Consider the following 26,437-nt stretch of genomic DNA (forward strand, 5'->3'; position numbering starts at 1 on the left):
TTTAAATAAAATGTTCCTGTGCTGAGATAATCTTGTAAATGTGCCCCTGCTATGTACTGTGTAATGGCTGTGTCTCAGCACAGGAATATGGTCTGATCACTCCACAGCTCCTGGCCAGGGGAGGAGAAAAAAAGTATACAGGCAGGACAGCGTGGGATCACAGCTGATCATATCCAATTGTGGAAATTATTATTATTCCAAGACCTATTGATAAAAGTGGACTTTTATTCATGAGAAAACCCACCAATATCGGCAGTTCAGCCAATCATCTAATGTGTATGTGCAGGCACCCAACTCTCCCCTGACAGCTGATGTAAGAGGATATGAAGGTTAGGTAATTTGAACTAAAATGCACATCTCTTTTTTTCTCCTGGAGATAAGTACAGTATCTACAGAGAAATATGGCATGAACCCTAAGCTGAGCTGCACATTCATGAGTACGGGAGAGTAGGAAGAGAGAGCTGTAGGCTCAATAAGCATTTATTTGACAGCAATTTCATGTGTATGGCCAGCTTTATGTGCTATTTGTTTGTAAACTGTTTATGATCATTGCCTGTTGTTGCATCTAGACCTATTCTCTGCATGCCATTTCTAAGCTTAATGTAAGGTGCTTGCTTATTTGTTGCCTGCTGACTAGCATTAGGTATGAATGAGAAAATGATTTCCAAAATAAAAAGGCGTTGCTAAGAGCCTTCAGTTTTTTTGCTGAAAGCTTAGGCCTGTTTCACACTTCCGTTTTTTCAAATCCGTCAAAATCCGTTGTTTTCCGTAAAAAAACGGATCCGCCATTTTTTGCAGGATCCGTTTTTTTGTCCCATAGACTTCCATTACGGTTACCGCGGATCCGTCAAAAAAACGGATCCGTTTTTAAAAAAACGGATCCATTTGCATCAGTTTCCGTCAAAAAAACGGAAACGGATCCGTTTGGCGGACACAAAAACGGAAGTGTGAAACAGGCCTTAGAGATGAATTAAACAACAAACTGAGTATTAAAGAAGCACTCCTCTCATCAGAGTTTTATCCTCTGTGACAAAGTCACTGGTAGAGTGCTGGAGGGGAGATATTTTTCACTACGCCTAATGGCGTCAGTGATATAAAACCCATAGTTTTTCCTCCATCATATTAAGGGTCCCGTTTCACATAGCAACGCACCAGCGATCCCGACAATGATGCGACCTGGTAAGGATTGCTGGTGCGAGGTCACACAGCAGCTATTCTGACGACTCACGCCTGCGTCCCTGAGTTCTGCGTCGCCAACGAGGTCGCTCGTCGGCGTCAAACATAGCAATGCATGCTGGCCAGCGGGATGCCAACAATGAAAAAATGGCCCAGGACATTCGAGCACGATCAGCGATATCCAGCGGGGGAGGGGGGCGGTCGCCGCTATGTGCCACATGTAGCGAGATCGCTGTTGCGTCACAAAATCAGTGACACATCAGTGATCTCGCTAGCGATCTTGCTATGTGAGATGGGGCCTTAAGTGTTACGAGGGATTAAGCTAATTTGCATAATGGGTTGGCTTTTATGTGGACATCCATAGAATGGGTGGGAGGATGCCCATCCTATCTCCACCCCATGGTGTGGCCTGCGGCTTAAGTAGCTGACCCCAAAGGCAGCAGTGTTCAGTGACTGGAGAGGAACACTCCAGAGAAGTGGTTGGTGTTTTTATTTATGCTTGAACCGTGGGTTTTGCTATCCCTGAGCAGGCTGATTCCTGCTAATGCAAGGACTGTACCTAGTGCTACCGATTTGTTTTGCTGTTTTTCCCAGAGGGCAGTGTTTATTTTGCGCTTCAGCTTGGTTTATGCCATATCTAATAAACCAAGTGTACTCCTAAATCCGGAGTGTTCCCGTGTCTACAGTGGGGAAAAAAAGTATTTAGTCAGTCAGCAATAGTGCAAGTTCCACCACTTAAAAAGATGAGAGGCGTCTGTAATTTACATCATAGGTAGACCTCAACTATGGGAGACAAACTGAGAAAAAAAATCCAGAAAATCACATTGTCTGTTCTTTTTTTCATTTTATTTGAATATTATGGTGGAAAATAAGTATTTGGTCAGAAACAAAATTTCATCTCAATACTTTGTGACATATCCTTTGTTGGCAATGACAGAGGTCAAACGTTTTCTGTAAGTCTTCACAAGGTTGCCACACACTGTTGTTGGTATGTTGGCCCATTCCTCCATGCAGATCTCCTCTAGAGCAGTGATGTTTTTGGCTTTTCGCTTGGCAACACGGACTTTCAACTCCCTCCAAAGGTTTTCTATAGGGTTGGGATCTGGAGACTGGTTAGGCCACTCCAGGACCTTGAAATGCTTCTTACGAAGCCACTCCTTCGTTGCCCTGGCGGTGTGCTTTGGATCATTGTCATGTTGAAAGACCCAGCCACGTTTCATCTTCAATGCCCTTGCTGATGGAAGGAGGTTTGCACTCAAAATCTCACGATACATGGCCCCATTCATTCTTTCATGTACCCGGATCAGTCGTCCTGGCCCCTTTGCAGAGAAACAGCCCCAAAGCATGATGTTTCCACCACCATGCTTTACAGTAGGTATGGTGTTTGATGGATGCAACTCAGTATTCTTTTTCATCCAAACACGACAAGTTGTGTTTCTACCAAACAGTTCCAGTTTGGTTTCATCAGACCATAGGACATTCTCCCAAAACACCTCTGGATCATCCAAATGCTCTCTAGCAAACTTCAGACGGGCCCGGACATGTACAGGCTTAAGCAGTGGGACACGTCTGGCACTGCAGGATCTGAGTCCATGGTGGCGTAGTGTGTTACTTATGGTAGGCCTTGTTACATTGGTCCCAGCTCTCTGCAGTTCATTCACTAGGTCCCCCCGCGTGGTTCTGGGATTTTTGCTCACCGTTCTTGTGATCATTCTGACCCCACGGGGTGGGATTTTGCGTGGAGCACCAGATCGGTGGAGATTATCAGTGGTCTTGTATGTCTTCCATTTTCTAATTATTGCTCCCACAGTTGATTTCTTCACTCCAAGCTGGTTGGCTATTGCAGATTCAGTCTTCCCAGCCTGGTGCAGGGCTACAATTTTGTTTCTGGTGTCCTTTGACAGCTCTTTGGTCTTCACCCTAGTGGAGTTTGGAGTCAGACTGTTTGAGGGTGTGCACAGGTGTCTTTTTATACTGATAACAAGTTTAAACAGGTGCCATTACTACAGGTAATGAGTGGAGGAAAGAGGAGACTCTTAAAGAAGAAGTTACAGGTCTGTGAGAGCCAGAAATCTTGATTGCTTGTTTCTGACCAAATACTTATTTTCCACCATAATATGCAAATAAAATGAAAAAAAAACATACAATGTGATTTTCTGGATTTTTTTTTCTCAGTTTGTCTCCCATAGTTGAGGTCTACCTATGATGTAAATTACAGACGCCTCTCATCTTTTTAAGTGGTGGAACTTGCACTATTGCTAACTGACTAAATACTTTTTTTCCCCACTGTACCTCCATGTGCAGCCAAGTGAGACGATCTACCACGCCTCTTAAAATATTGCAATCATTATATTATATAGCACTGTATACTTACAATTGCTCATTTTGCCCTTGTACCTAGGGACTTTGCTGTGATGTAGAATTGTAGTTCTAATGATGACTACATAGAAGGATTCAGCTAGTCTGATTTTAATCACGTGATGCCTTAAACATAATGTAAAAGAGAAGAATTAACTGGGTAGAAGGGCAAAATGAGCAATTGTAAGTACACAGTGCTATATAATATGATCAGTGCAATAGATTAAGAGGATAAAAACTTTGATGTGGATGCTTCTTTAATCACCTTACTAACCTCTGCCACTCTTATGCTTCTGCTTCTCGAGCACCCTGATGGTGTCTGTAGTTTGGCCTCCTGTGATAACATCACAATTATTATATGACGATTGAGTGCCTGAGGATCAACATTTTCCAAATCTAAATGTTACTCAAAATAAAATCTTTGCTTCAAAGAATCTAAACTTTTCCTTACAAAGCTTCCACTTTAATGATACATAGGTATCAATCAGCTGAAATATTTACATGCTGTGTAAATTTTAAATGGGTTTTCTATTTTAAAAAAGTGTTCCTAAGTGCTAGAACTCCTATAAAATAACAAAATCAGATAGTACTCACCCTTCCCAGGTCCAGAACAGGCTTCCCACCGCTGCTTCTGCCTCACACTAACTGGTTCTGCCAATATAGAAGGCATGAGCCACTGAGCTCAGCAATTGGCCGCTGAGTTGATGTGTGCTGTCAACATTCTGGAAAGCCCTATGTTTTGGGGGGTTAATAAGACTAGCATTGCACATACTAGTAACTTTTCATGAATTTGACAATCAGACATAGCCACACCCTGTGCTACCCATACTGCACCCATATTGGCCTAGCTTGCCGAGACGGACGTCTAAACACTAAATGTTACAATATTTGTGCGAAACTTCCGAGTTATGCAAAAATATTGTGACTTATTAAGGTGTTTTAGGTCAGAATTCTGGTTTACACGCCTTATGAATGCCTGGCCCTTATACAAGCCCTGGCAAAAATTATGGCATCACCGGCCTTGGAGGATGTTCATTCAGTTGTTTAATTTTGTAGAAAAAAAGCAGATCACAGACATGGCACAAAACTAAAGTCATTTCAAATGCCAACTTTCTGGATTTAAGAAACAGTAAACGAAATGAAGAACAAAAAATGTGGTAGTCAGTAATGGTTACTTTTTTAAACCAAGCATAGGGGAAAAATTATGGAGTCACTCAATTCTGAGGGAAAAAATTATGGAATCATGAAAAACAAACAAACAAACAAACAAACAAAAAAACACTCCAACACATCACTAGTATTTTGTTGCCCCACCTCTGGCTGTTATAACAGCTTGCAGTCTTTGAGGCATGGACTTAAAGGGGATCTGTCACCCTTTTTATCCCCTATTAGCTGCCGGCATAGACATTGGGGGCTTATCTACAGCAGGGGTCCCCAACCACCGGTCCGCGGCCCAGCACCGGGCCGCTGCAGTGCCCTTGCCGGTCCGCGGACACAAGGGGAGCCAGGGGCGGTCAGTGGCGTAGCGGGGGCTGGGGCGGCGCGCAGCAATTCTTAAACTGCCCTCATGTGTAGCGGCGGCCAGGGAGCGATCCAAGCAGCTCCGCTGCCTGCAAAGGGAATAGCAGGAGCGGAGCTGCAAAGACCCGTCCATCTTCCTGCCCGCCGCCCGCGCTTCCTGTCTCTGACTGACACAGAGAGGAGTGCGCCGCTGCTGTGTCAGAGCGAGGAAGCGCGGGCGATGCTGCGGACAGGTGAGAGGAGAGAGGTGGTGTCTGTGTGTATGTATAATGTGTGTGTGTGTGTATGTATGTCTGTCTGTGTGTGTACATGTATGTCTGTGTGTGTGTGTGTGTGTTTGTCTGTGTTTGTGTAGGTGGAGCCTGGCCCTGGAGGAGATGGGGAGAGAAGGCCATGAGGGGGTAATGGGAGAAGGCCAAGATGGAGAGACAGCAGTGATGGGGTGAAGGCAATGATGGGGAGAAGGGAGTGATGGGGTGAAGGCAATCATGGGGAGAAGGGAGTGATGGGGTGAAGGCAATGATGGAGAGACAGCAGTGATGGGGTGAAGGCAATGATGGAGAGACGGCAGTGATGGGGTGAAGGCAATGATGGGGAGAAGGGGGTGATGGAGCACTCATTCAAAACCTATGGTGAGTTGAGTCACATTATAAATGTTATTTAATTATAAGTATGCACTGCTACAGTACAACCGCGTCCATAGCCCTGCCCCCTTATGACCAAAGCCCCGCCCATGCCACACCTCCATCCCCGTCCTGCCGGGCCATGGAAGAATGGTCTTGCTTGAAACCGGTCCCTGGTGCAAAAAAGGTTGGGGACCACTGATCTACAGCATTCTGTAATGCTGTAGATAAGCCCCCGATGTCTATGCCGGCAGCTGCAAAGCCAAAAAATGGGTGACAGATTCACTTTAATGAGTGTCAGACAGTACTCTTCATCAATCTGGCTCCAACTTTCTCTGATTGCTGTTGCCAGATCAGCTTTGCAGGTTGGAGCCTTGTCATGGACCATTTTCTTCAACTTCCACCAAAGATTTTCAATTGGATTGAGATCCGGACTATTTTGGGCCATGTCGGTGATTACATCATTTTTGCCAGGGGTTGTATATTATAGGATAGTAGTCGGCAGTCATGCCCTGCCAGCAGAGAAGCCTGAAAAAGGAAGAGCTGCTCTGTTGATGTTAGGTCAATTGAAGCAGGAGTGGTCCAAGATGGCTGAGATGGCACTGGGCAGAACAGGTAGGTAGTTAACAACAGTTCTTGGCCACATTAGAAAAAAATAAAATAGTCCCCCTGGATAATAATTCCAGGTTTTATGTAATACAAGCTGTGGCACTCTGCCCAGTTGCAGTGCATGGTAGTAGGGCTTATTAATTCCTAATAATTGTTATATATTGCTATTTATCATTCATGAACACAGGGGAAACCAATGAGGAAAGGACATTCCGCAACTGGATGAATTCACTTGGTGTGAACCCTTATGTAAACCATATGTACAGGTAATGAATGCTTTTCTTTACTGTATCTATGTATATACTGTATATAGAACCTGGGTGAGTATTATACGGTCTTAGTTATTTCATGTCTTGGCAGTGGAGTAGAATTGTTATCGTTCTATGCTTAATGTATGTGAACTTGACCAGACTTTCTTTTTCTTTTGTTCTAGTGATTTTAGTGATTCTCTGATAATCTTCCAGCTGTATGAACGAATACGAGTCTTGGTCGACTGGCGTCGTGTAAATAAAAGCCCATTTTCACCTCTTAGTGGGCATATGAAGAAGGTGTGTGGATGGCTTATTTTTCATTATTGTGTAATATTTTGGTGACAGCTGTATGACGTAAATGGCCGGCCTTTAGAAGTACAGTTTATTTTATTTTCACACTGGCATGTAAAAGTTTGGGCTCTCCTGATCAAAATGACGGTTATTGTGAACAGTTGAGCAACTTGAAGCGCTCTCCTAAGGCTTAACTGAATCGTCTCTGCGATCAGTGTAGTAAGTTCTCCTGTTAATCACATTTATTTTATGTAACTGTTTATGCTGTATTGTTTTGTCCCCCTTGTAAAATCTTTTGTATATTTATCATAAACACTGTCTCCCTTTGGATTAATTATAAAATGTAATAGTTCTGTTCCTTCTGCTTTGTAAACTACGACTCAAAGTGATAGATATCATAACGGTGTCCATTCAACCAGAACAGAGTGGTGGTGACGGCGGGTAGTCTGGGGGCATCTTAGAGTTAGCTGTGACTGTACCAGGATGTGCACACATATTCCATGTGTTGGAATCCTGAGGTGTATATGCCATACATTCACCGTTCATTTTCCAACAGCCGGCCTAGTAGTGTGAACAGGCTGTGGCCTTTTCCGTTGAGCGTCGACCAATCATGTAATTGTCCGGATGATAGGGGGCAGGAGAGAGCTGTCCGCTCCAAAGGTCACAGTGGGTGGTACTCATGACCTTCCCGGCCTGTGATATCAGGGATTTGTGGGATTAAAAAAGTCCTGGCAAATATCGTAACTCTGACACTATCCACCACATCTAGAATAACTGCTTTACCAGAGGTCAAAGGAAGATCCGTATTGAAATACATAAATGAGTTTATGAACGGTCTGGAATGGTTAATGGTAAAAGAGCCCCCGACGGTTGAGTATGTGTGGTCTTGGAATGCGTACATACACTAAATGAGGACATAAAGTCAACTACATCCTTACATAACCTTGGCCACTGAAAACCAATGAGAAAAGGAGGTCCATGGTTGCCTTACTACCTGGGTGACCATTCAGAACCGAGTTATGATGTGCCTCTATAATTTTTAGGTTAAGGTACAAACCTATTTCCCTGAAGGAACAACAGGGGCGTCCCCCTGAGCCTTCAATACCTCACCCTCAAGTTCAGAACACAATGTGGAGATGACCATACCTTTTTGTAAAATAGGGACAGTATCATCGGTACTCCCAGCTCCATTGAAACTCAGAGAAAAAGCATGCTCTTTAACGTTCTTAATCCCAGGACAGTGAGTGACCATAAAATTATATCTGGTGAAAAGCAAAGACCATCTTGCTTGTCTGGTGTTAACATGTTTACCAGATTCAAGGTACATTAAGTTTTTGTGATCAGTGATGACTGTGACTGGGTGAACTGCCCCCTCCAAAAAAATAACACTATTCCTCAAATGCCAACTTAATGGCCAAAAGTTCCCTATTGCCTACATCATAGTTTCTTTCGGCCGATGTTAACTTTTTGGAGAAGAAGGCACATGGATGCTTCTTACCAGGGGATGACCCTTGAGACAGTAAAGCCCTGACCCCCACCCCAGAAGCATCAACCTCGACAATAAATGGTTGAGAAGCATCGGGTTGGATGAGTACCGACGCAGTGGAAAAACACCTCTTCAAAGAAGAAAATGCCTGCCGTGCGCAGTTGGATCACCTTGAGAAGTCCGTAACTTTCCTAGTCATTGAGGGGATTTGACAATAGATGAGAAGTTTTGGCTAAATTTCCGATAATAGACTGTGATCCCCCCAAAAATTTGTAATACTTTCAGATTTTATGGGAGGTCCCATTGCAGAATAGCTTGGACCTTATCAGAATCCGTGCGAAAACCTGTGGCTGACCGTAAGAAACCTAAGAACTGAACCTCTTGTATAGTGAATGCACACTCCTTCAACTTGGCATACAGTTTATTATCTTGTAAATCTTCTAACACCTGCCTGACATCTACCTGTTGTGACTTGAGATTGGACAAGTAGATTAAACTGTCGTAAAGATACTATACTACAAAGCTACCGATGATGTGATGGAAGATGTCATTAATGAAATGTTTGAACATGGCGGGAGCATTAGTGACAGATCCAATTTGGTACTTAATGACCAAGCCAATTTTTACAATTCTTACCATTGTCATTTTATGAGGTCGTAGCTCTGGAACGCTTCAACGTATCCCATTGATTCTGAGATAGTGACATATTGTACTTCATGTTAGTGGTAAAATTTCTTTGATATGACTTGCGTTTATTGATGAAAAAAAGGAAATTTGGCAAAAATTTAGAAAATTGTGCAATTTCCAAACTTTTAACTTTTGTGCCCTTAAATCAGAGAGTCATATCGCACAAATAGTTAATAAAAACATTTATCACATGTCTACTTTACATCAGCACAATTTTGGATACATTTTTTTTGTTAGGACGTTATAAGGGTTAAAAGTTGACCAGTGATTTCTCATTTTTCCAAAAACATTTACAAAACTATTTTTTTAGGGACCACCTCACATTAGAAGTGAGTTTGGGGGGTCAATATGACAGAAAATACCCAAAAGTGACACCATTCTATAAACTCCACCCCTCAAGGTGTGCAAAACCACATTCGAGAAGTTTATTAACAATTCACGTGCTCCACGAGAACTACAGCAATGTGGAAGGAAAATATGAACTTTTTTTTACAAAAAAAATTTACTTTGGAACCAAACTTTTTTTATTTTCACAAGGGTATCAGCAGAAAGTGGACCACAAAATTTGTTGTGCAATTTCTCCTAAGTACGCCAATACCCCATATGTAGGGGAAAGCCACTGTTTGGGTGCATGGCAGGGCTCAGAGGGGGAGGGAGCACCGTTTTACTTTTTGAACACAAAATTGGCTGGAATCAATGGCGGGCACCATGTTGCATTTGGAGACCCTTTGATGTACCTAAACAGTGAAAACCCCCCAATTCTAACTCCAACCCTAACACAGCCCTAACCCCATCCCTAACCCCAACACACCCCTAACCCTAATCCCAACCCTAACCATAACCTTAACCACAAGCCTAACCCCAACACTACAACCCTAACCCCAACACCACAACCCTAACCCCAACCCTAGCCCCAACCCAAACCCTAGCCCAACCATAACCCTAGCTCTAACCTTAGCCTCAACCCTAACTCTATCACCAACCCTAACCCTAGCCCCAACTTTAACACTATCCCCAACCCTAACCCTAGCTATAACCCCAACTATAACCCCAATTGTAAACCCCAACCCTAGCCCAACCCTAACCCCAACTATAACCCCAACCGTAACCCTAATCCTAACCCTAACTAATGGAAAAATGGAAAACAATACATTTTTTTATTTTATTTTTTTTTTACCTAACCTTGGGGGTGATAAAGGGGGGTTTGATTTACTATTTTTTTATTTTGTTCACTGTGATAGGGTCTATCATAGTGATCAAAATGAATGAATAGGATAAATCTCCTATTGTTGCCGGGTGACCCCACCATTTTTTCCTAGAAGAAGACGCCGAGAGTTGGGGAACACAGCCAGAGGGACACCAAAGGTACCGGAGGGGCTCGAAGGACACCATTTCTCTATCCTCTGATGTGCTAGATCATATCACAGGAGAGAGAAATAAATAGGAAATTGGACTTTTTTTTTCTTTCTTGTGGTCGACGTTATTCCGTGAATAACGGTGACTGCAACACTGGGGTTGGTAAAAACCGACCCGAATCATGTTCTCCGGAGTCTCGGCTACCCCCGGTAGCCGAGACCCCGGAGATTTTCCTACTCTGGGGGCGCTATAACCTTGTTTCTCATCGCCATTAAAAAGCAGCACTGAGGAATAAATACCCTTAACTGCCACCGTTAAAAGGCATATAGGGGTCGTTAAGGGGTTAGTCAAACCAAAAGGCATGACAAGATTTTCAGAATGCCCCTCAGAGGTGTTAAAAGCCATCTTCCATTCATCACCCTTCTTAATCCTAATCAGATTATAGACTCCCCTAAAATCTAAGTTGGAGAACCATTTTGCCCCAATAATCTGATTGAACAAATCAGGAATGAGTGGGACGGGATATGAGTCCCGGATAGTAATCCGATCTAACTCATGAAAGTCTAAACAGGGACGCAGGCCCGCATCTTTCTTCTTAACAAAGAAGAACCCCGCCGCTAACAGGGGAAGATGAAGATCTAATACGTCTCTTGGGAAAGGCTCTCAGAGATATAGTCTTTCATGGCCTGTGTCTCAGGACCTGATAGATTGTATAATCTGGTCTTGGGCAACTTTGCACCCAGAAGCAAGTTCACGGGACAATCATACACACGAAGATGAGGCAGTTCTTGACACCCCTTCTCAGAGAACACCCTCTCAAAATCAGACAGAAAAAGATGGCATGCTTTAGTAAAGACATTAGAGATAACAGTAGCTAGGCAATTATTCTTGCAAAAATCACTCCACTTAATTATCTCTCTGGCCTATGACCGGATTATACTTAGTCAACCAGGGAAGACCCAACAGAATAGGAGTAGGGAAGCCTTCCAGAAGGTACCAAGAAAGGAGCTCTCTGGGATGAGCCCCTACAAGAAGATACACCTTATGTGCTATTTGTGCAAGGCTTACCCGACCCAGAGGTGCATAGTCTATCGCAAATATGGGAATGGACTTCGCCAGCTTAAAAGAGGAGAGAACATGGGTCTGAGCAAATCAAGCATCCACCATATTGGCCCCTGCTCCACTATCCAGTAGGACAGATATTGTCTCAGTTTCCATACCTATAACCACTAGGAAGGGTAAACTGAGGCACACCTGCGGAGGAGAAACAGTAAAAACTGGAAGTTGACATACACTATATAAAAAGACACATATGCATGTTTTTCTCAATATCTGACATGAAATAAGACTATACCTTTCCCATTTTATGTCAGTTAGGATTACCATAATTGTTAATATTTGCCAAATGCCAGAATAATGAAAGAGAGAGAGAATGTTTTACGGCAATTTTATTACTTACTCCAAAGTCAAAAGTTTCCATACACTAAGATTACTATGCCTTTAAACAATTCTGGACTACCATTGTGCAGGGGTGTATATGGCAAGCCATCTATTAGGTAGATAATTGATTGAGCCAACTAGTCATCCTCTTGAAGTGGGAAACTAAATAGTTCTGTTTTATTAGGACTTCTGTAATGTGGCATAATATTATAATATTGCGGGAACTACAAGTGTATTATTATCTACAGTACATTTTTGGGCAAGATTGGTTGACACTTTTGTACTCTGTCTTAGTAGAAAACATTTCTGCACTTTCAAGTACAGGGTGGGCCATTTATATGGATACACCTAAATAAAATGGGAATGGTTGGTGACCCAGATTTGCGCACTGAATTTGCAGAATGGGCAAAACAAAAATTGAAACAGGACCCTCAGTTTACACAGAACATTATGTTCAGTGATGGGGCAAACTTTTTTGGGTGGGCCATTTATATGAATACACCTAACTAAAATGGGAATGGTGACAGTTTTCTTGTGTAGGGTGTCTTGCATTGAAATCTGCTGCAATGACCCGGGTACTGCGTTCACCAGACATCAACACAATTTCTATCCGCTCCTCACGTGTTAACCTCTGTGACATGTCAATGGTTGCAAACAAAGAGAAACTTGTAAATAACTCATAAAAGAATAAAGTTACATTAAAACCGAGCACACCATTGTTTTTCTTGTGAAATTCCCAATAGGTTTGATGTGTCACATGACCCTCTTCCCATTGAAAAAATAAAGTTGGATCCAAAATGGTCGACTTCAAAATGGCCGACATGGTCACCACCCATCTTGAAAAGTTCCCCCTCCCATATACTAATGTGCCTCAAACAGGAAGATGATATCACCAACCATTCCCATTTTATTTAGGCATATCCATATAAAAGGCCAACCCTGTACAATGTAATACTAAGGGCATACGGTCACGACTGAAACCGTGGACACCCTTGAAATTGTTCCAGAAAGTGAAGTATTTCACCAAGAAAATTATTGCAATTACACATGTTTTGTTATACACATATTTATTTCCTTTGTGCGTATTGGAACAATGCAAAAAAAAAAAAAACACAGAAAAAAGGCAAATTGGCCAGCAATGGGTACGGATCTAAATCCCATTGAACACCTGTGGAGAGATCTTAAAATTGTTGCTGAGAGAAGGCACCCTTCAAGTGCGTGAGACCTGAATCAGTGTACAAAAAAAAAAGAGTGATCCAAAATTTCAGTTTAGAGGTGTAAGAAATTTGTTGATGGTTGTAGGAAGTGACTGATTGAAGTTATTTATTCCAAAGGGTGTGCAACCAAATATTAAGTTGAGGGTGCCAACAGTTTTGCACTGCCCATTTTTGGGGTTTTATTTGAAATTATGTCTAACTTGCCTGTTTTCCTATTTTTTTTTTGGGGGGGGGTTGATCCAATAAACACACAGGAAATAAACATGTGTATACTGAAACATGTGTAATTGCAATAATTTTCTAAGAGAAATACTTCATTTTCTGGAACAATTTCAAGGGTGCCAACACTTTTGGCCATGTTTGTAGCTATTTAGGGGACATAGGTCCTTGATGACTTATGGCCTCTGCCACATATGAATACACATTAAAAAAAATGGTACTTGGTAGGTAAGAAGGCTATGTTAAAGTTTTGCATTGGGGTCCAGAAGTTCCAAGTTTTACTATTGCCTTGGTTATAAAGTAATATGTCTAGGCCTCCCAAAGCTTTAGATTATTTCCGTTCTATTTTCTAGTATTTATTTATGTATGTATTCATTTTTCTAGATTGAGAATTGTAATTATGCCGTAGACTTGGGAAAGCACAAAGCAAAGTTCTCTTTAGTTGGTATATGTGGCAATGACCTGCATGAAGGGAACCGCACACTCACACTGGCCCTGGTCTGGCAGCTAATGAGAAGGTAAGTATATACCCCAAATTTGTGAATGGAAGCTACACTCAGCACCAGCTTGACTTGAGCAAAAAGATTCACAGGCCAATGGACCCAGCATCCATGTTGGTAGTATGTTGAGCCCTGCACACCTCCTCTTACTTGGCGGCATACTTAACGCTTATTCTGGTTAGCAAGCACAGAAGTGACATCATGCATACAATACATCGCAATGACGATGTAGCGCTGGACCTACAGTAGTAGTCAAGAGACATCGGGGAAGCCATCAGATAGGTCACAGACTACGTGCCTGATGGATCAGGGTCCTGTGAATCTTTTTTCTCAACTCTAGCATTGACGTTATCTTATATGTCTTTAATTTTATTCACAACCCACATATAACATTGTGAAATTAACTATTAAAGGGAACCTAACATGTACAAAAAACGCTATTAATCTGCAAGTTAATAACGTTCTCCAGCTATGCATCCGTCACACTGAGAGCCCCGCTGCCGGGAGGAAATTCATTTTATTCCTCCTGGCATCCTTGGGCTTTCAGTGATAGTGGTGCGGCTGGCAGTGCAGAGTGAGAGATGGCTGTAATCACGCCCCAGTACTAACTGACAGCCCACACAGCAATAGAGCTGGCTATTCACCGTTTTGAGGTACTACAGTACAAGTAACTAGAACATGATTTCACTGTAAGGACTCTGTACTTAAATGATATAATAAAATATAGCTTTTATTGATTCATTAAAAGCAACCCATCTAATGTGTGAATACAAATGGTTGCTGATAAGTCTTTGGCTTTACCCAGAAAGAAATGAGATAGGAAGATAAACTTTACATTTATTCCACATACTCCCACTCATGTCAACACAGTTCTTACATCGGTATTCCAAGTTCTGTAAGCCTTGCAAAAAGTAGGATTTCGGTTGTGTCTTAAACAAGGCTTCTGTAACAGCCACGGCATCAGAAATGGTGTGAAATTTGGTACCCTTGAGGTGTTTCTTCAGGTTTTGAAACAGATGATAATCGGAAGGAGCTAGATCTGGTGAATAAGGTGGGTGGTCAACCAGCTGGAAGCCCAGCTTCGCCAGTTTTGCCTTGGTTGCAAACCACCACCACTAAAAAATATTTAAATACACAACATAGATGAGAAAAAGGCCAGGGGATGGTGCCTGACCATGTCAAACTACTGCCCTGTCTCTGCCTTGCCGTGGAGGTTTACGCACTAAAATTCAGGGCAAATGGCGCCCCACTCATCAGCGGCTGACTCTTCTGACACTGCAAGGCCATGAAGTGATGGGGTCAAGACACAGGTGCAAAAGTAAAACTGATATCCAGATGTATTAACCAAAGCAAAATGAAGTACCAAGTACATCGGCAGCTGGCCATTCTGTCCCTAAATCAATGGTCTCAATTGATAGATGGACAGGTCAGGTAAATAATAACCAAGATGTTGCCAAATCAGATTGTACAAGATGCACTAGACACTATCAAACTTTCCCATACACTAAATGATAGATTGGGTAAGTAGACAAACTGACAGGTCAGATTAGTTGATATTACCAAGGCAGATAAAGTGCCAAATGCATCTAGCAAAAACAAGTTATCACAAAGACTGATTGGGCACTAATTCATCAATAAACAGTTGTGTGAAAAAAAACTCTTTGTCCACTTCCAGATTTCCTATTCTTTTGCATGTTTGTCACACTTAAATGTTTCAGATCACCAATTCTAAATATTATCAAACAAAGATAACACAAGTAATCACAAAATGCAGTTTTTAAATAAAGGTCTTTCGAACAGATCACACCACTAGAGGGCATACGGGCATTGTGGACTAAAAAACGTTACATAAGCAGTGAAAAGCAATAAAGAGTATACAGCTTGGAACAGCAGAGTAAAAACGAAAAAACTATGTCTATCTACATACTTTCCTTGTCCTTTTTGAAGGTGCTGGTCTGTTTTTTTTAATATTTGTGGTTACAAACCTAAAACTGAGATATTTCTACCAATTTTTATGATTCTCTGTGATTAAAAAAGTGAAAATTAGAAGTGAGTGATTAGCCCAGATCTACATTTAAGTTCTAGCTAAAATAACTATATAGAGCGATACAAAATCTGAGTGGATAATTACCCGGTATCCTGGTAGCTGCATTTAGAAAAAGGCTATAAGCTGTGAGGGGATCATCCAGCTAATGTGCCCTGGGGAAGAATTCCTTTCCTTCTACAAAATATTTCTCTAAATTATTCCATTGCTGTCTCTACAGAAAAGTGAAGAGTATGTTCAGTTAATCTTTCAGTTGACTTCATAGGGATTTTTTGATGAGTCCACTTCTTTCATATTTTGCTAAATTATTCAACTATGTAATAAAACGCAGAAATCTAAAAAAATAAATATCCATCAGAAGTGGAAACCTTGGTGCAAAATTTAAATCATCTCATTGGAGAAACTGAACAAAATGAGTTTTCCTTGGTATACTGTCACAACGAGAGAATTGAATGACAAGCCTACCGTACTAATTTCTTCCACTAACCCTCTACTAGGTATACATTAAATGTGCTGTCCGATCTTGGAGAGGGTGAGAAGATTAATGACAGGACCATTGTACAGTGGGTAAATGAAACACTGCGTGATGCAGGCAAAACCACATTCATCAGCAGCTTCAAGGTAATGAACGTTCTTCATATCAGTAAAGGAAACCCTAGCTTCCCGGCGATGGGTAATTCATGAAATGTAAAAGATTCCACCTGTGCAAACTTTAGATTAAACTAGTGTTGGATTTTAACTTTGGTGCCACGTGGGCCATGTCCTATCCAGATGATCTGAAAAGTGGAGAGATTGGATGCGCCCATTATTATAGATATTGTAGGCATTAAAGACGCAACTTTAGGAAAATGTTAATAGAAAACTGTGATTGCATTTTTCTCAATTAAAGTCACTAGGGAAAACCGTTCTGATACTGCTACAAAACCAATAGGAACACCAGTGGTGTAAATAATCCCCATCAATGGCGGCCTGCCACATTGGGTATAGTGTGACAACTAGTGTACTGTAGATAAGAATTGGCAGTACCGATCACAGCAACCCGTCTAGCCTGATCACTGTCATAGAGGGGGTCCCGACTCTCACCAAGTGGCAGATGCATTGTCAGCACGAGGAACATAAGTCACAGATCTCAGACAGAGACTTTTTCCCCATATGCCATTGAGAACACATACTGACCGTGTATTGGGACGTAAGAAGAATAGCTATTGGATGAACCGGTGTTCATACGACATTTATCTAAGGTGTATGTCCACCATTAGACATAGATGTCAGAAGGATACCTGTGGAATGATTCCGCCCTGCTGATAGTATGAAGATGTCAATCCAAAAATTGATTAAAGAATAGTGGTTTATTCAATGCGGAATCACTCCACAGATATCCTTCTGACATCTATGTTAAACGGTCACTTGCTGACCCATAGATCTGCTGCATGTACCACTCATACTAATTGCTCAAACATCGAATCTATCAGGTTAGTTTAATCTGATATAATTCATTCAAGTATACCGGATAAGATACTATTTGTGCTTTGTTTCTCCTACAGACGTTTCTCTCCATTAACACCATTAGACATGAGATAGTTATCTGCAGATTAGATAAGTCTCAGGTATCTAATGTGTACAGTGGTCACTGGACTCCATTTCCCAGACATCAGATGTAAGACAGGAAATTATGGGCATGTTGGATTCCAGAGTATATATTTTCAGAACTCGCCAAATTTAGCTGAATTTGCCAATGGTATGCAGATAAATATCCTATGTTATATAGATAGCTTTAAAGGGACTGTCAGCACAGAATGACTGTTCAACCAAGTACAGGTGCTCAGTGCTTCATGGCAAGGCCAATCATTTATATACACCTTCCCACCTGCTTGTTTTCCATCTGTCTCCTCCCTTCTCTGTCTCTATGAAGCCAGAGCAGTCAAAGAAGAGGGGGAAGAGAGGGAGGGAAAGCAAGCAGATGTATAGGTACACTTAAAGGTTTGGCCACACCATGATGCACCGAGCACCTGTGCTTGGTTTAAACAGTCATTATGTGCTGACAAATTACCTATAAGGCCCATACACTTTAGACTAACATCGGCTGAACTTCTTGTTCCAACATTCTAATGTATATGGGGGCCGCATGACTCTCCACTGATTTCATCAATTGCAGACTTCCGATCCCAGTGTTCTCGGTGTGAGAAACCACCGCTGAAGGAGTCTGGCAGACGCTCTCATTGAAAACACAGGAGCATTCAGCTGACCGATCGTTCATGTGTATGGAGGAGTCTGCAGAGTTGGCTGCCAGCTGAGTGATTGGTTGAACCATTGTTCAGACTATGGCTATCACTTGTGTATGGGGCCCTTTAGGAGCTTTCTATACCCACAATAGTTGTCTGCATGCACATGCACACTAGTCTTCCCTAAGGTCTGTGGTTTTGGTTCCATTTTTTAAAGTGTGGCCACCTTTAGTTTTCTCCATACTTTTTCATCAAGTGAACAGCTGTTGACGGAGCTTAACCTTACTTTTCTTTATCCTATTACTTGTGCACTTTTTACTAATTATTATTTATGTACATTAATATATGGCAATCTAATTTAGTGTGATTGACCAAATCTTTGCATTGCATATTTAGGTGTTATTTAGCATTGTGCAATAATATTGTGAGTTAATCACTATTATTTAAAAGTATAGATCCATCACCAGCAGTTTTTTTACTTTTTCAGTTAGTGACATTTATTTTCACTGCACAGCAAAAATGAAAGGTTGACATCTTAATCATATTGCCTGTGTTAAAGGAGCTTCAGAAGGGGGTAAAGAGGTTGCATTCACACCCAGGCCCTGTTGCCTCAGGGAGTACATTGCTCACATTCCCCCTGATGTATTATAACGGGTAGTTGTTATTTGGGGGTATTTGTACGGACTTTGTATTGAGGCTCAGGAGCTTTGGTTTTGAGCTTGAGTTTATATGTTAGTCTATGGTCACATTTGGTCCATATGTCCCTGCCATGCCACTACACCATATGACTCCTCTTTAGCCCCCACTGACATGTTTTGCATTGCATCATGTATTATTTCATGCTGTTACACGACAATGACTCATTTGATCATTTGATTATTTGTAGAACAGAAATGGAAAATCATGAGCAGTAATTTTGCAGAGTTAAGTAAATAACTGTACCGTATCATTTCCAAAACTCCATTAAAAACACCTTCCGCCCTGACTCGACTATAAAACATGTTAATAGTTAATGCCATGCTAACTTTTCTTTTTCAGGATAGGTCCATTAGCACAAGCCTGCCTGTGCTCGACTTAATTGATGCCATCGCTACTAAAGCCGTCAATCCAGATATGGTGAAAAGAGAAAATCTTTCAGATGCAGACAAAATGAGCAATGCAAAGTAAGTGGCTGTTCTCTTTTACTTGCTCCTTCTTGGTTTGGTTGGGTAATACTCCGCAAAGAGATCACTAGGGAAGAGGAAAATGCTGATGCATATCATTAAAAGACCGCCAATCGGCAACATGTTTGCAGTCATTTAATATCCTGTTTAAACACACAGACCACGCTTCAGAGATACACTCAGTGGTCAGTAATACACCTTCCATAGGCTGCCATTGTTCTCAGCAGCACAGGTCCTGTTTTGACTGCCCAATAATCGGGCAATGTAAATGCACCTTTAGTTTAAACACAACTAAAACCTGAAAATAAACTGAAATGTGCTCATTATTAGAGTTGAGCGAATATGTTCGGAAATGATCGCCGAATCCGCATTTGGCATATTCGTGCCATTTTTGTACTCTCTTTGTGCTGAATTTATGTTTGACGACCGGTTCACTCAACTCTAGTCCCATTGACTCCAATGACGTTCGGCTGCGTTCGGCGAATCTTGCGAATACAATATTCACCGGCGATCTTGCTCAACTCCACTCATTATGCTCCTGCTTCTGGTCCTCTCTGACCTCATAGGGTGCTGACTTTGCTTCATCTTGCATGGATTGGTGTCTAAGATTGTGTGATCTGACAGCGTACGTAAGGCAGGCAAACTAAAAAAGACCATAACTAGTACGGAATTAGCAAAGTAAGTGTACAGTTATAACTAATGTAAAGGGCCATCAATGAAAACTCCTTTTAGAATGCAGCCACTAACGCACCAGGACTGATCATTCATTTTCAAAATCTTTATTTCCCGGGAAATATCTGTCTTCAGTGAAGACAGATATTTACATAATTGAAATAGGAAATGACAGTTGTTATTGATGTGATTCTATTGAGAGGAAAGGGGGAAATAGGAGGAGGAGGTAAGGGTAGAGTCCCTCCATCCTGCGGCCTACATCAAATCTTATTTCAATAATGTAAAAGTCTTTCTTCAGTGAAGACGGACTTTTTTCTCGGGAATTGAAGATTTTGAAAATTAATAATCAGTCCAGGAAGAGAAAGAAGCAGATTTCTCTGATAAGACATATTACAAAGTTTTTATGTGTACTATTGATTTATGAAATAAATTAAAACAACTTAAAAGTTCCTAAAATAGTGTAAAATGATAAGCTGTATCACGCAAAACTGTAGATGTCCTCACCCCATCTTTTCACAAGATTTAAAGGCCTTCTGTTGCCCATGCATGTGATATGTAAATATCAAGGAGTGGCAGTCCCTGTGCTCATATTATGTAAGAGGGCAGTCTTTAAATAATTTACCCATACATGTGCAGATATAAAGGCAAATGAATCTCCCGTACCTGAGCATAAGAGGATGCATCTCTGTTTGCACTTAATTTTTAATTTAATCTATTACTCTTTGGCAGCCAGAATAAAGTAGCACAATGTATTATTCCATCCAAAAGAAATCTGAAATCTGATGGACCTCCTTAGTTTATGAAATTCACTAATGTCCATAACAAACGAGACCATAATAGATGCGCATGTTATAAATTATTAGTAAGGTCCTTGTTAATTTAAAAGCCGTGACAAATACACCAGTGTGCACAGAGCTTAAAGTGTAACTGTCATTTTAGGAGAACTTTCAGCAGAATATCTGTGCCTGTCTCCATCTCCTGCCCCCTCCTCTCTCCATAGAACTTTATGAGCACCAGCTGTCATCACCTATCTCAGTAATGGAAAAATCTGTATTCACTGCAGACAGATTTTACCAGTGGATTAAGAATAAAACATCAGATCAGGAGTAGAAAGAAGTTTTCTCTGATATGATATAATGTTAGATAACTTTTATGTATACTATTGATTTATGAAACACAAAAATAACAACAGTTAATACTTACGTTTGTCAAAAAGATCAACCAATACTAATGTGTATTTAATGTAATATAAATGTACTTTATTTCAGCAGCTTTAGACCAATTTATTCAGTTCTAGAAAGGAGGCTGTATGTCATGCTAAAAACAAAAACATAATTAATTTTTTAATATTCCATGGAAGTTAACTTAAAATTAATTGTAGGGACACAGTCGAAATTAGCGTTGACATGTGGCTGCAAATCATGGTCTTGGGCTTTCTGTGTACACTGCACATGGGCAAAAAGCTTCCATTCAGTGGTGTGGGCGGCAGGGCCGGCTCCAGGTTTTAGTGGGCCCTGGGTGAAAGAGTCTCAACACATACCACAATTCATGATGCACAGATACCACAGAGAAGTATAGGTATAGTACAATGCCAAAGATTTCACTTCTTACATTACATGAGTGATATCAACGAGTGATATCAACAGCTCAGAAACTGGACAGTATAGTCCTCCCTACAGTACTATGGGCACCACATAGTGCTCCATACAGAATAATGTGCCCCATATATTGCTCCATACAGTATAATGAGCCCCATATATTTCTCCATACAGAATAATGAGCCCCATATATTGCTCCATACAGTATTATGGGCACCACATAGTGCTCTATACAGAATAATGAGCCCCATATATTGCACCATACAGAGTAATGAGCCCCCATACCTTGTTCAATGCAGTATTATGGGCACCATATATTGGTCCATACAGTATAATGAGCCTCATATAGTGCTCCATACAGTATATGATGGGCCCCATTTATTTTACTCCATACAAAATGAGCCCCTTATAATGCTCTATACAGAATAGGCCCCATATAATGCTCCATACAGTATATGATGGGTATCTTACATTGCGCAAGTATATAATGGGCCCCATATATTGCTCCAAACAGAATGGGTCCCATTTAATGCTCCATATATAATTGGCCCCATAAGATGCTCCATATATAATGGGCCCCATATTCTGCTCCATATGTAATTGACTCCATAAGATTTTCCATATGTACTTGGCCCCATAAGATGCTCCATATGTAATTGACCCCATAAGATGCTCCATATGTAATTGGCTCCATAAGATCCATATACAATGGGTCCCATATACTGTTCTATATGTAATTGGCCCATAAGATGCTCCATGTGTAATTGGCCCCATAAGATGCTCCATATGTAATGGGCCCCATATACTGCTCCATATGTAATTTGCCCCATAAAATGCTCCATATATAATTGGCAACTTTGAAACTCACAAGAAAAAAGTATATGCACAAAAGTTGGGATCACCAACAAGAAATATAGTCAAAAAAATTCAACAATTTTTATTGTAAATATAATGAACACAGCAGACAAAAACACTATGTTAAAAACAATTAAAAAGTCTGAACAAACAGACACAGATCACAAAACAAAGACAATGGGTCATATAATTAAATAGTGAATTACTATGAGTCACAAGATTAGACGTGCAATCAGTAATCCATATATAATGACAAATATCTCTTAATTATCATTACTCACATCACCTAACAGGCAAGTGCAATCACACTCATGATATCCTAGTGTTATTTATTTATAATTAATCCTCTATAACCAGTGCTATGCAGCAAACCCTGGTGGTAAAGGCTGCAATTACAAAGTAATATAGACAAACATTATGCCAAGATATAACAGCTTATCACCATATTACCAGCGCTTTATCAGCAAACCAGATCCTGGGGGTTTAAGTGAAAAACCTCCCCTCCCTAGCATAATACCAGCTGGTTCCCAGGAGTATACAGGCATACGGCTAATTTACATGTGACCTCTAAACCCACGCGTATCGACACAGTGATGTGTCTTTTTCAAGCCATATGTAATTGGCCCCATAAGATGCTCCATGTGTAATTGGCCCCATAAGATGCTCCATATGTAATGGGCCCCATATACTGCTCCATATGTAATTTGCCCCATAAAATGCTCCATATGTAATTGGCAACTGTAACAACCCAGCCGGCATCACTGCATGGCCTCCCATCCCCCACCTGCCTTACACACCAACTTACTACTCCGGGCCATGCGGTGAGTTCTGTCTTCTGCCGGCTCCATGCTGTATGCCTTTTGCCTCCTGCCTGCTCTCTGCATACTTCCTGGCTGTGTGCATAGGGGGGCGGCGTCGGCACTCTTTGGCTCTTATTGAGTCAGTGTACATCTTCCTAAGGTGTCCCCGGCCTATTGTCAAGAGGTCTCCAGTACTTAAGGCATCCTCGCCCATAGGAGGATGCCTGTGCAACTATTTCCCTCAGTCAGTGGCTTGCTGCTGCTGAGGTGCCAGGTCCTGTCCTGTTTCTGCCTTCTTTGGGGGCTAATTAAAAAAAAAATGAACACCAGATGTAGTATTATATATATATATATAATATATAGTTTTATATATATATATATATATATATATATATATATATATATATAATAAATTACGTCAGAATTGACCATAAAAAATATAGTATTAATTATACAGACTACCACGTGTTCAGTGAAGGTAGTGGAACCACTAAATTGAAAAAGCAATAACCAACCAACCAAAGGACCAATTGACCAGGAAAAACCAAACAGGATATAATTAATCAATAATCTTTATTATATAGGTGGTAATATATAAAAACAAATTAAGAACAATGTGCACGTTTGGGGACAACGTTACAAAATTGTAAGACAATCAAAAAATGGACCCAATTGTATATACTGTATTTAATATATAATCTTCATAAATTACAAAAAAGTGAAAAAAATCTTTTTGTGCAAAGAAAAAATCGCAATATATGGTGATCAAAAGTGCATGTGCAAAAGCAACAAGAGAATCAAGTTGTTATCTCAATAAATGGAAAATAAACCATTAATGAACCACACAATTGCTGCAATGTAAAGTGCAGTGTGCATGTGAAAAAAACAACCATAAGATGTTACATTATTATCCCATACAATGAAAGACCAATTAAATAGAATCACAGTTAATGTCATATAAAGTGCGGTGCAATAAAAGAGGAATAAAATAAAAATGGGTCATATACCTTTAAGGGTCACCACATCCCTTTCCATTTCCCTTTACTTCGCACCCTGATGCGAGTTTCGGAGCACTTCCTTCATCCTGAGATAAAGGAAGTGCTCCGAAACGCGCGTCGGGGTGCGCGTTAAAGGGACGTGGTGACCCTTAACCCCTTCCCGACCTATGACACAGCGTACACGTCATCAAAGTCGGTGCCAATCTGACCCTTGATGCATACCCTGTGTCATGACTTCAAAGCCCCCCTGCGGGTCGGGTGACCGGGGTCACTGAAAGGTCACCTGACCCGCAGATAAAGGGGGCTTTGTACTTCACCACAGGGGGCGTGGCTTCACCTCCACATGGCTACGATCGCTCTGATTGGCTATTAAAAGTGAAACAACCAATCAGAGCGATAGTAATATTTCATCAATGAAAATTGATGAAATATTACAATCCAGCCATGGCCAATGCTGCAGTAGCATCGGACATGGCTGGAGACCCAGTTCCGACCCCCCCCACAACCCATGGGGCCGATCGGCCCCCTGATACCGACTGACGGCGGCAATGTGCCGCCGCCGTCATCATCTGCTCCCCTCCCCCTTTTCTCTGCTCCCCCCACCTTCCAACACCCCCCTTCACCCCCCGGTACCTCCGATGTCCCGCTCCGTCTCCCGGTGTCCCACCGTCCTGATTCATGGGCGCCGCCATCTTGGAAAATGGCAGGCGCATGCGCAGTGCGCCCACCTGAATCTGCAAACACTGCAGATTCATTCATTCATTTTGATCACTATGATACTCTTTCACAGTGATCAAAATGAAAAAAAAATAGTAAATAAACCCCCCCGTTTATCACCCCCATAGGCAGGCACATATAATAAAATAAAGAAATTATTTTTATTTTTCCATTAGGGTTAGGGTTAGGGTTGGAAATAGGGTTAGGGTTAGAAATAGGGTTAGGGTTGGAATTAGGGTTAGGGTTGGAATTAGGGTTGGAACTAGGGTTAGGGTTGGAACTAGGGTTAGGGTTGGAACTAGGGTGAAGATTAGGGTTAGGGGTGGGTTGGGATTACGGTTAGGCTTGTGGCTTGAGGTAGAGTTGGGATTAGGGTTAGGGGTGTGCTGGGGTTAGGGTTGGAGTTAGAATTGAGGGGTTTCCACTGTTTAGGCACATCACAGGGTCTCCAAACGCAACATGGCGCCACCATTTATTCCAGCCAATTTTGCGTTCAAAAAGTCTAACAGTGCTCCCTCCATTCTGAGCCCCGACGTGTGCCCAAACAGTGGCTTACCCCCACATATGGGGTATCAGCGTACTCAGTAAAAATTGCACAACAAGTTTGGGGGTCTAATTTCTCCTGTTACCCTTGGGAAAATAAAAAATTCGGGGCTAAAAAATTATTTTTGTGGAAAAAAAATGATTTTTAATTTTTACGGCTCTGCATTATAAACTTCTATGAAGCACTTGGGGGCTCAAAGTGCTCACCACACATCTAGATAAGTTCCTTGAGTGGTTTAGTTTCCAAAATGGGGTCACTTGTGTAACATGACACCCGCAGACCATTCCATCAAGTCGGCATTTCAAAACGTCACTACTTCGCTTCCGAGCCCCGACGTGTGCACAAACAGTGGTCCCCCCCACATATGGGGTACCAGCATACTCAGGACAAACTGGACAACATCTTTTGGGGTCCAATTTATCCTGTTACCCTTATGAAAATAAAAAATTGTGGGCTAAAAATCATTTTTTAAGGAAAAAAAATGATTTTTTATTTTCACGGCTCTGCGTTATAAACTTCTGTGAAGCACTTGGGGGTTCAAAGTGCTCACCACACATCTAGATAAGTTCTTTTGGGGGTCTAGTTTCCAAAATGGGGTCACTTGTGGGGGATTTCCACTGTTTAGGAACATAAGGGGCTCTGCAAACATAACATGACGCCCGCAGACGATTCCATCAAGTCGGAATTTCAAAACGTCACTACTTCCCCTCCGAGCCCCGACATGTGCCCAAGCAGTGGTCCCCCCCACATATGGGGTACCAGCGTACTCAGGACAAACTGGACAACAATTTTTGGGGTCCAATTTCTCCTGTTACCGTTGTAAAAATAAAAAATTGTGGGCTAAAAAATCATTTTTTGAGGAAAAATTTTTTTTTTAATTTTCCCGGCTCTGCGTTATAAACTTCTGTGAAGTATCTGGGGCTTCAAAGTGCTCACTATGCATCTAGATAAGTTCCTTAGGGGGTCTAGTTTCCAAAATCGGGTCATTTGTGGAGGAGCTGAAAAGTTTAGGCACACAGGGGCTCTCCAAAGACGACATGGTGTCCGCTAACGATTGGAGCTAATTTTCCATTCAAAAAGTCAAATGGCG

General features: G+C 41.4%; 1 protein-coding gene across 2 annotated transcripts in view; it reads left to right on the forward strand.

The window, feature by feature from the left end:
- Positions 1-26,437, forward strand: part of PLS1 (plastin 1) — a 218,038-nt gene that overhangs the window by 183,320 nt on the left and 8,281 nt on the right. For both annotated transcript variants that reach the window (XM_073579103.1, XM_073579102.1), the window contains exons 11-15: positions 6,475-6,553; positions 6,721-6,835; positions 13,619-13,752; positions 16,276-16,399; positions 19,039-19,163. In XM_073579103.1, coding sequence (XP_073435204.1) covers positions 6,475-6,553; positions 6,721-6,835; positions 13,619-13,752; positions 16,276-16,399; positions 19,039-19,163 — 577 coding nt within the window. The remainder of the gene's footprint in view (positions 1-6,474; positions 6,554-6,720; positions 6,836-13,618; positions 13,753-16,275; positions 16,400-19,038; positions 19,164-26,437) is intronic.

The sequence above is a fragment of the Dendrobates tinctorius genome, unplaced genomic scaffold (genome assembly GCF_039654945.1).
Source record: "Dendrobates tinctorius isolate UK_male_01 unplaced genomic scaffold, ASM3965494v1 ptg000060l, whole genome shotgun sequence".
In the NCBI taxonomy this organism is placed as follows: Eukaryota; Metazoa; Chordata; class Amphibia; order Anura; family Dendrobatidae; genus Dendrobates; species Dendrobates tinctorius.